This window comes from Condylostylus longicornis, unplaced genomic scaffold (assembly GCF_029603195.1).
Source record: "Condylostylus longicornis isolate FDR11 unplaced genomic scaffold, ASM2960319v2 ptg000072l, whole genome shotgun sequence".
NCBI classification, from domain to species: Eukaryota; Metazoa; Arthropoda; class Insecta; order Diptera; family Dolichopodidae; genus Condylostylus; species Condylostylus longicornis.
The window spans coordinates 1,273,679-1,284,383 of NW_026578040.1; the positions used below are offsets into that span (position 1 = coordinate 1,273,679).

General features: G+C 26.6%; 1 protein-coding gene across 2 annotated transcripts in view; it reads right to left on the reverse strand.

Annotated features, from left to right (window-relative positions):
* The window catches only part of LOC129612492 (sodium/potassium-transporting ATPase subunit beta-2), a 28,951-nt gene extending 19,970 nt beyond the window's left edge, over positions 1-8,981 (reverse strand). Inside the window, exons 1-2 of one of the 2 annotated variants that reach the window (XM_055526117.1) lie at positions 8,841-8,981; positions 7,644-7,858 (exon numbers count right to left, since the gene is read on the reverse strand). In XM_055526117.1, coding sequence (XP_055382092.1) covers positions 7,644-7,797 — 154 coding nt within the window. In that variant the 5' untranslated portion in view covers positions 7,798-7,858; positions 8,841-8,981. The remainder of the gene's footprint in view (positions 1-7,643; positions 7,859-8,840) is intronic. The other variant, XM_055526118.1, reaches the window with a different exon arrangement.
* Positions 8,982-10,705: the final 1,724 nt, after the last annotated feature.

The following is a 10,705-nucleotide window of genomic DNA, read 5'->3' on the forward strand; positions in this document are numbered from 1 at the left end:
TCAAAAATATTCTTGATAATTATGAATTAAATTAGGTTGGGTAATTAAAAACAAAGGAAAGACAGAAAGGACACAATTAAAGAAATCGTTATAATACTATAAATTTTTGTACTATAATATAAGAAAAAAAAGGAACCTAAAGATATAAGGGCATGATGGCCTTGCCATTCATGCGCATTAAAAATAGAAAGTTCTGTGGGTTTTCTTATAATATTTACCTCTTTTTAAAACGCTCTTGTAAACCTTGAAATAAATAAAAATAAGTCATAATAATAATAATAATACTAAAAGTCATTAACACAGTAACTATGAGTAAAAAAATCAATTATACAAACATAACCTAGACAGTTGAAAAGAGTGTTTCAATGTATGAGTTGAAAACAAAAAGGAGATGGACATCTGTAAAAATAACAGTTTACTAGAAAGTTGTTTAAACCAATTACAATTTCATTTTATAAAATTTTAATAACTAAGCAAAAAATGATTTCTTTATATGTATGTTTGGACGTAAATATAAACAGACGAAAAAACCTGATGTGGCCAGCACATAACCGACCGCAATGTATATTTCCTAGTTTAGTGAAAGTGCTACAGAAGATTATGAAAATGCCTTTTGAAAACTTCCTCTCAATTTTGAGGAAGTTAGCAAGCTTTTAGTTAGCATACCTAGAAAAATGTAAATTTGATTCTTTGTAGAGTTTCGCTTTGTGGCATTCGAATTCCTTCAAAAGTTCACCAGTTAGTTTCGCTAACAACCCGAAATCAAACATCAAATTTCAAGAATTCCCATCAATCCTGATCATTCCAAAAAATGTATATGTTCTTTGTTTTAACATCCTGAATTTGAAGGAAATTGGTTGATTATTTCTCTTTATAACGCAAAAATGTAAAATTGGCCCTCAGAAAGGTCCAGTTTCTGAGGTCTGATCTCAAAAGCTGATCAATCCGTGTCATAGCCAAAATAAACTCACATATAAAATTTAATCAAAATCAGTTCAACCAAACTAGAGATACACGCGTGCACACACAAACTGACATATCGACAGACCGATATTTGATGCTATCACATCACCTACCTCATTGAATACAATGGAGTTGGTAAAAAGTGGAATTATTTTACAGTTAACAGAAAAAATTAAGAATTTTTAAGCTCTTCAAAATATTAAATTTAAATGAAACATATTAAATAGTTGGTATGTTTGGTATACAACTTGAAAAAACTTTAAAACGAGAAACAATAACGTACTCGTAATTTCTCGCAAAAAGAAAAAAATTTTACTAGACGGAAAAGTTGAAAAGTTCTTAAAAAGCTTTATAAATCGGCGTTAAACGTCAAATTTGTCAAACATAAATAAATATTTTTTGGTATAATTTATAATCAAAAAAAAAACCGAAAATTTTAATTTTGGATTACAAAAGTGTAAAAAAACTAAGAAAAATTCATTTGTGAATCCATTTTGACTATTTTACTTTATTTTTGATTAAAAAGTTTTGAAAAAGTTATTGTTGATAAAAAAATATATTATTTGAAAAATAAAATCTTCTAACATAACCAAGAAAAACATATTTTGACATTGAGAAAATGAAAACGTCATAGTTTCCTCTAATTTTTGCTCTAAAAGTAATATCCCAGACGTTTGGCATGCAAAAATTTTATAAAGTTTTTTAAGTTTTATAGAGTTTTTAAAATCTATCTTATACAAGACAGACCTAATATATATAGCATTTTCAGATTAAATTAACCCTTTTGCGAATTAAATTAACCTTTTTGCGAGTGGAATTAAACTTTTTGCGAATAGAATTAACCCTTTTGCGAATAGAATTAACCCTTTTGCGAATAGAATTAACCCTTTTGCGAATAGAATTAACCCTTTTGCGAATTGAATTAAACCATTTGCGAATTGAATTAATCCTTTTGCGAAATAAATTAAACTTTTTTTTTTGAAATTAAACCTTTTTCAAATAAAATTAAACCTGAAAAAAGATGTGAAAATCATGAAAGTGAAAATCAATAAAATTTTAACGACTTATTAAAAAAATCATGCTTTTCATATTTCTGCATATAATATTATACGAGTATGTGTTTATACGAGTATTTTACAAATACTGTTTTTTTCATCAAGGAATTTTTTTTTTTGCTTTTCTTTAATTTTGTACCGATCGCTTTTCTTATCAAAATTAAAAGAGTTTTACGATTATCTTATTTTTGAAAGGTTAGAGCAGATTATTCATGTCCATTTCCAATTTTTCAAATCAGAAATTTTATATATTAAAATATTTTAAATGTAAACATTACATTAATGCATTTTAATCACATATAAAATTATGGATATTAATTATTTTTTATTTTATGAAAGAATAAATGTAAAATTAAAATTAATGTAATTTAATTTCATACATACATATGTCCCCATATACATATATACACATACTCGTATAATATTATATGCAGAAATATGAAAAGCATGATTTTTTTAATAAGTCGTTTAAATTTTATTGATTTTCACTTTCATGATTTTCACATTTTTTTTTCAGGTTTAATTTTATTTGAAAAAGGTTTAATTTAAAAAAAAAAAATTTTAATTTATTTCGCAAAAGGATTAATCAATTCGCAAAAAGTTTAATTCCACTCGCAAAAAGGTTAATTTAATTCGCAAAAGGGTTAATTTAATCTGAAAATGCTATAATATACTCATATATACATATACATATATGTTTATGTATGGTTATACCCACCAGACATACGTCATGTATATACTTATATAGGGTTGATAATAAGAATTCTATAAGACCATTCATAAAAATTTGTATTAACTAATTACTCTTGCATTGGATAATTTCGGATTCCTTAAATTTATTTCAATGGATAAAACATAAAGTTGGGTCAAACCAATGGTTTGTATTGTAGCACTTTTCCCTTCAACAAGTGAAAATTCTGCTTTTAAATACAGTCTATGCCAGCACCCGGCAAACTATGACCCGCGGGTCATGGAGTGACCCGAAGCATGATTTTATGTTACCCGCTTCGAGTTTTTAAAGTAACTTTCCAAATCTATGTAAGAAAAATAACAAAAAATTGAAAAAAAATTGTTTGCTGTTGCACTCTGAAGTTCGTTGGTTAAGCAGAGGGAAGGTACTTAATAGATTTATAGATTGCTTTGATGCAATACAAATATTTCTGGTTGAAATCGGAGAAAATTATCCCGAACTTGATGATAAGAAATGGTTCTTAAAACTTTTGTTCTTAACGGATATAATTAACCATTATAATGAATTCAACAAACGACTTCAAGGTAACGGTCATACAATTTTAAAATTATTTGAAGAATGGAAGAGTTTTTGCTCAAAAATAGTTTTATTTGAAACAGATGTAAAAACTCGTAAGTTTAACTATTTCTTACATCTTAAAAGTCAAGAAGAAAAAGGCACTATTGATGATTCCGACGTAAAGACATTTGAGTCTTATATTAATAGCATGAAAGACGAATTTGAAAATAGATTTCAAACTTTGAAAACGCACGGCCCAATGTTTACGTTTATAACGAAGCCGGATGTAGTTGATGAAACTATTTTAGAATTACAATATTTTGAGTTCCTCGAAATCACCAATTTCAGCTTAGAACTGATTGATTTGAAAAGTTTCACTTTATGGACTGATAAATTTGAAACTTTACGTCGCGATTTAGAAAAAACTGAAGACAATCATCTTGTCAATCATATAATATCCACATGCTGGGCATCTCTTCCAAAAAAGTTTACATGCCTAAAAAAAGTTGCATTTGCTCTTTTATCTGCATTTGGATCAAGTTATAATTGTGAACAAACATTTTCACAAATGAAGTATATATTAAATAAAAACAGGAGTAGTTTGACTACGGAGCATTCTGATGAATGTGTCCGACTTAAGGTATCAACATATGAACCAAACTTGTCCAAATTAACTGCAACAGCACAGCATCATGGAAGTCACTGATTTTGAACTTATAATATTAAATATTGGTTTTGTTATTTTTTGATTTATTTTTATTATACTCGTATGTGTATTGAATTTATTTCTGTTATGTTTCTATTTATTTTAATATATAATAAATGAATTAACTTTTCGTTTAACTATTCTTTTTAATTGCTTTTTTATAAAATTGCCGCTGACCCGCTATGAGTTTAAAAAAATCTGATTTTTGACCAATTTTACCCACGACCAAAAAAGTTTGCCGACCACTGGTCTATGCATACCTATCTCACTATTAAAATTATTTTCATTCATATTTAACTATTTCTAGGATTGCATATATTTAGGATGATGCATTCATGCAGTCTTTGAAATAAAGCAAAAATTTATATAAAGAGGGCTTAACATAATGCTCAATTTTAAGCGTTAATTGTGTGAGTTAAGAAAAATAATTATATTTTTGAATGTTATTAAAGTTACCGTTAGCTTTTTGCGTTTATAGAAATTTGAAAAAACTTGCGATTTCGGAAATATAAGGCGTCAAAAATTCAAATTTTACAAATTTCAAGAGATAACTTGAGAGGGGGTGAAGATGGAAATGAATTTTCTTCTAACGAAATGAACTATTTGTTAATGTCTAAAAGCCCCTAAAATTTCAAGCTTCTGCAGGCTGGGGTCTAGAAGAAAAACGACTTAAAAAATTTAGAAAAAAAGAACTTTAGATAACGGTAAATTTGAACAGCCATTTTGTTTTTCTAAAGTTGAACTATAGTATACTGCGCTAGGGAAAGCAAGCCGCTGCCTTTCCGCGCTTGAGAAATTTTAAAAATGCTTATGGTTTTGTTGCAACAAATATTTAAAAAAGGCCATCCAAAAGGGTTTTGGGGGGTATAATTTCTAGGGAGAGGGAGATAGGTAAAAATTTTGTTCTACGGAAAGAAGTTTCTAGTAAAGATCTATGTATACATACGTATCAAATTTCAGCTTTCTATCTTCAAGGGTGTAGAAGTTTTGTAAACAAAAACAGTGTCCACGGACGGACAGAGTGAAACTAATAAGCACTTTTTTTCAAAAAATTTTTGGAAAAGTGCTAAAAAGATGCACTGGTTTGTTTTTAAAGAACCAAAAACGAAGTTTCTTATAAAAAAAGCAATGGGCAAAATAAATTTTGGAAAATTTTAAATGAGTTTGGGAATTAATTTTTAATAAAAAAGGAGAAAATGTAATATACTTTCGGGATCAGTGTTTTTCAATTTGCTTTTAATGAATGAAGAAATCATCCTTCATTCATGTTTAACGAAATTTTCAGGAGTCTCATTCCGCAACCCTATTTCTTAGTCTTTCTTTTGTATTTTACTATTAGATTTTTCAGTTTTTCAATTTCTTATGTAAATAATGCAAAATTATGCAAAAATCAAAATGCTACCAAAATTTTATCATCTCTAAAAAAATTTTATTTTGCATACAGTTAGCTACTTATCTTTTTAAAAAAGCCTAAGTAAATAATGCCTACAATAAACTTTTATTTTTACAAAGGTTGCGAATATTTTCAAGTATAATTAAAGTATTTAAAAAAACTCTGTCATAATTGTATGAATTTTACCCATTGGACATCAGCATTTAAAATATAATATAGTAGAGTTTCATCTTGTGCCGTCCGAATCATATGAAAAGTTCGTCAGTAACAACCAGAGCTCAAATATTAAATTTCAAGAAATACCATCAATTCGTTCCGAAGATATGATAAAAAATGTAAAATATGCCGTCAGATCACTTTCCGAGCTCTGATCTTTCCAAAAAATCTACAGATTCATTGTTTTAATACAAATTTAAAAATTAAATTTCAATGAAATCGGTTGGTTATTTCTTTTTATATACGCAAAAATGTATAATTAGCCTGTAGTAAACGTCCAGTTGCTAACGTCTTATTTCTTCCAAAAGTTAGGAGATTTCGCGGATGATACAATGAAGCTTATATATGAAAATTCAAGAAAATCTGTTGAAGAAAGTCCAGTTCCCGAAACCTGATGTGTTCCAAATGTTAATCGATCCATGCCATAGTCAAAATAAACTTACATATAAGATTTGATCATAGTCGGTTGAACCGAACTTGAGATACACGCGTGCACATAGAGACAGACAGACAGACAGACCGACAGACGGACAGGTTGCTAAAAATAGTTTATTTACACTTCCCCACCATGGAAAACTGCGTTCATACCGAGTACTCGATATGCAATATTTTTTGCAATTTATATGAATTTTGATTTCTTTTCGCAGTGACTAGCTCTTGAATTCAAATATATCGCAATCAAATATCTGTCGTTTCATGTTGTTTTTCAAAGACAAACAAAATTATATCTACAAACTAAAACGTCTTAAATAATCAACCAAAATTGAATATGTGTGAATAGTCTAGAAGATTAACGCGTAACATAACTTTCACAAAAAATAACATAAGACGATTTTTGTATTGTAATAAATTTCAAAAAATTATCCAGTTGATGTTTATTAATATAGAGAGTTTTTTTTAATTCGGTATTAACTTAAGACAACTTAACATGTTTTAGGAGTTGCAGGTATGGGAAATTGATTAGACTAAAAATGATATTTTTTCACATACAACGATTTTGACATAGATCCGATGATACTGTGTCTATAATACATTCATTTGCGAGAGTTCGTATATTTGAAATATTAATTATTAAAATAAAAAAATCGATCGAAAAAAGAAAGTCAAAAGTTTTTGTTATTAAATTTATGAACATCTGGTATGTAATTTCTATTGTAAGTCCAAATTATGTAAAGAGATTAAATTTATATGAAATGGAAAATGGAATAAGTAAAACGTAAATTTATTACTATTTACGTTATAATGGCCAATATATATTTATAACTCAATGACAGGTGGCATGTACTTAAAAATATCATTAAGTGAGAACATTGTTTCAATTATGAATAATTATTTATGAAATTGTTCTTATAAATGAAATTGTTATATACTTTTTAAATTATATTTACAAATGTAGTTATGCTGGTGGCCCCAAAGCAACTGTGTGGTAATTTGAATAAGCGTATACCTTTGGGCAAAGTAAAAACACTGCAATATTAGGTAATTTACGAAAATGATTGACCTTCTTATTTTTTTCTAATATTATTATAATTTAGGACTTTTTTTTGGATTTTGACTATTGATTAATGAAATTATATATTGTATAGAGAAAATTTAACAATGGTTTCAGATATATTTAAGTTGCATTTAAATATAAGATTTCGCAAGTAAAGTTGCAAACGCATCAATTTCACTCATAAATTAACAAAATTTTTAAATTCTGCATGTGTCCTTTTTTTGGATTTTTCATATAAAACAAAAACGTTTAAAGGCATGCAATCTGGATAAGCGCAAGACACAGTTATTTGCACTTTAATTGCATAATAATTTGTTTTAAAAATTTATTCGAATTAAAAGAAATAGAAATTCTTTGTTTAAGTAAAATTATTGTGTGATTTTAAGTTTATTTTAATTATTAATGTTTTTTATGTGAAAATTTATTTTCACATTTAAAATGAAATTTATACATTGAATGCGTTGAAGTGAATAACATGCTTCAGTATACAAATAGGACAGATTTTACTCGACTGGTGACAACTTAACAGTGTTTCATCAAAATTATGTATTATTATATATACTTACTCCAACTTTCAGCTGTCCTTCCAAATACACTTTTATCGGTGGGATTCCAAAAAAGGTTTTTTAAAGCTTTCTTCTTAGCGATAACCGGCGGCCTAGCATAATATTTTTGGAAGGCATCAATTGCATCTTCAGCTTCTGTATGTTGATGTTGCATAGTTGTTTCTTTTTTTTAATTTTTTATTTATATAATGAAAATACTAAATTTAAAAATTGAACTTTTAAATTAAAAAGTCGAAAAAGAAAAATAAAGAAAAAATAAATTTAATTTTTTTATTTTTTTTTGTATATGTATATGTATGTACATATGTATATTCTAAACATTACAATTCCACTGTGCGCATTATTAACTTAAAACAAAAAAAGGAATAGAATAAAAAATAGAATATTTTAAAATGAATAAACTATGTATTTTTGCTCATAAAGGTGGGTGCAGCCTCTAAATGCACCCAAGTTGTTCAATTTAATAAAACAATAACAATGCATCAATGCAGTTCGGTTGGCTTAAGAAAAAAAATTTTAAATTTAAAGATTTTAATCATTTTCTCTTTTTTTATTACACTTTCTTAAGAGACAAGGTCCGTTACTTAACAGTCTATAATATTAATTTAAAAATTACACTTTTGATCATAATTTGAACAGGAAAAGCTTTACTTATAGACCTTTATAAAAATTTTATTAATGTAGTAATGTATGTAGATCTGTATCTACTTTACAAGTAAAATATTTTTTTAAATTAACTTTTTTAAAAACTATGCACATTATAAAATCAGTTTAGTTTTTTCATTAAAATTTCGCTACGATTTTTTTTTATGAAATGCAATTTCTCTTCTTAGAAATTCAGAAATTTTTTTATTTGATATAATTTATATATATATATGTACATAAAAAACAACTCATGTTCAATTTATTTCCGGTTCAAATTTTCTTATAAAATAATTCCTAAAAATATTTATATGTAAATTTGCATACATAATATCACATAGCATATAAGTACTCATATGTAATTTATGTAGTTTAAAAAAGTTATACATTTACATATATGTGCAATATTAAATAGTTTTAAATTACTTATAAAAATATTTTATTGAGATCACGACTATTTTTTATTGATGATTCCCAATTTTAAAGAATTTCGGAGAAGAGAAAGTATTTGACAAAGGATTTTTATAAATGAAAAAAAAAATTTATTTGAATTACTTTATTGCCACGGATATAACGTTAAAATTTGTATTTTTTTCTTCTTTATTATTCAACAAGTATAATTTTTATCCCGAACGATTCCAGAATGACAGATAATCTAAAACTGAAGTTAATCGTATCAAATCTCACGATTTTGAAGCTGTGTGTTCTTTTTTTTTTGAAAATGAAAATGATCTTGTTTAATAAAATCATCTCGAATTAAATGTATGTTCTGTACATATAGTTTATATATATATGTATATATAAACATTTAATTTGTAAATTATATTTTGTACGTACACGTACACACAATTTATATACGCGTCCATACAAAATTTAACACAATAAAAAAGAAAAAAATAAAAATTACTTTTAATATTACAATTCTAGAATTTCCTTTAGACACCCCCGCATTTTTTAAATTTAAAAAGTACAATTTCACATTTATATTCGTCCATATATATATATATAAAACATTATGTATACGTTTAATCAAATATATGTGTAGTAACTATGTGTGCGAACATGTAAGTCATGCTCTAATCAAAACTAATTTGAGGCATCAAAAACGATAAAAAAGAATGTTTTTTTTTATTCTTATCTATCTTTTTTGCCGTTCTTTTACTTCTTTATTTAATTTTATTATGTTATTATATTTTTCCATTTCATTCATACTTATACATATACATATACAAAACGAAAGCAATAATAAAGCAAGTGCGCATTCATATTGTATCTAGGAAAGAAAAAAATAGTGTGAACAATTTCATGAGGAGGCGGCGGATGCCTTCTACATATTATAGATGCACAACGTGTTACATAAATTATAGAAGAGCATAACTGTAAGTGTACTCCAATTAAAAACACCTGGAAATTAAATGCAACAATTCCTACGATTGCCAAATTAAATGGAAATTGTTTGAATTTTACTTTATTGCATTCTTTTCATTAGTAACTATAACTTTCTTATAATATTCTCTTTTTGTTTTTCAAATACAAAAATTTATCTACAACACTATGGCATTATGCCATCTGAATTAAAGCAAAATATTATTTTTTCTTACATTTCATGATACTAAGATTCATTTTCCAACCATCTAAACTGAAAAAAATATAGATAAAAATTTTCATTAATAATAAAACAGCAAAATAAAAAAGAACAAAATTTTATTCACTTCAAAAAATTGTTTTTACTCTAGCGTAAATTATTGAATGTTTTTTCTACTGTTTCAAGAAGCGTCCTATGGAGTTTCGATTAAATTTATTAAAAAACGACAAAAAACAAAATCAGCATAGAAAAACGAAGTGTGCATATATTTACGCAAAAATGTACGTTACATTATGCAAATTTACTAACGATGAGTCTATGATATTTATGTGTAATTTAAATATATTTTTATGTCATAATGCATACCTAATTCAAGGCTTTCATTAATCAAAACCACTCATAAAAATTATTTTAATGTATAACTTACAATAATTCCAAGTCATAAATGTAAACATATGTATGTACTTATATGTATATGAGAAAAAATTAGTGTCGAAAAAAGGAATTGTAAAAATCGCATTTCCCTTGAAATTGATATAAAAATCAAAAAAATGTCAATGATAAAAGAGCAGAGGGATGTGTTGGATACACGATTTATATTTATTATTTAAAACATTTATATACGATTGATTTATTGCAGTCCTACTTCCAGATTGTAAAGAAATAGTTTAAACAAGTTTACATGTGGCGCAGCTGGCTGAACATGTTTTCCTTGTTCTTTAATTCGCGAAGGACTTTGGCACTTTATTCGAATCAGTGTCATTTCTCAATGAGATGGCGTGATCGTTCGAAATTGACCGGAACTCGCGAGGTTTGGAATAACTTTTGGAGTCCA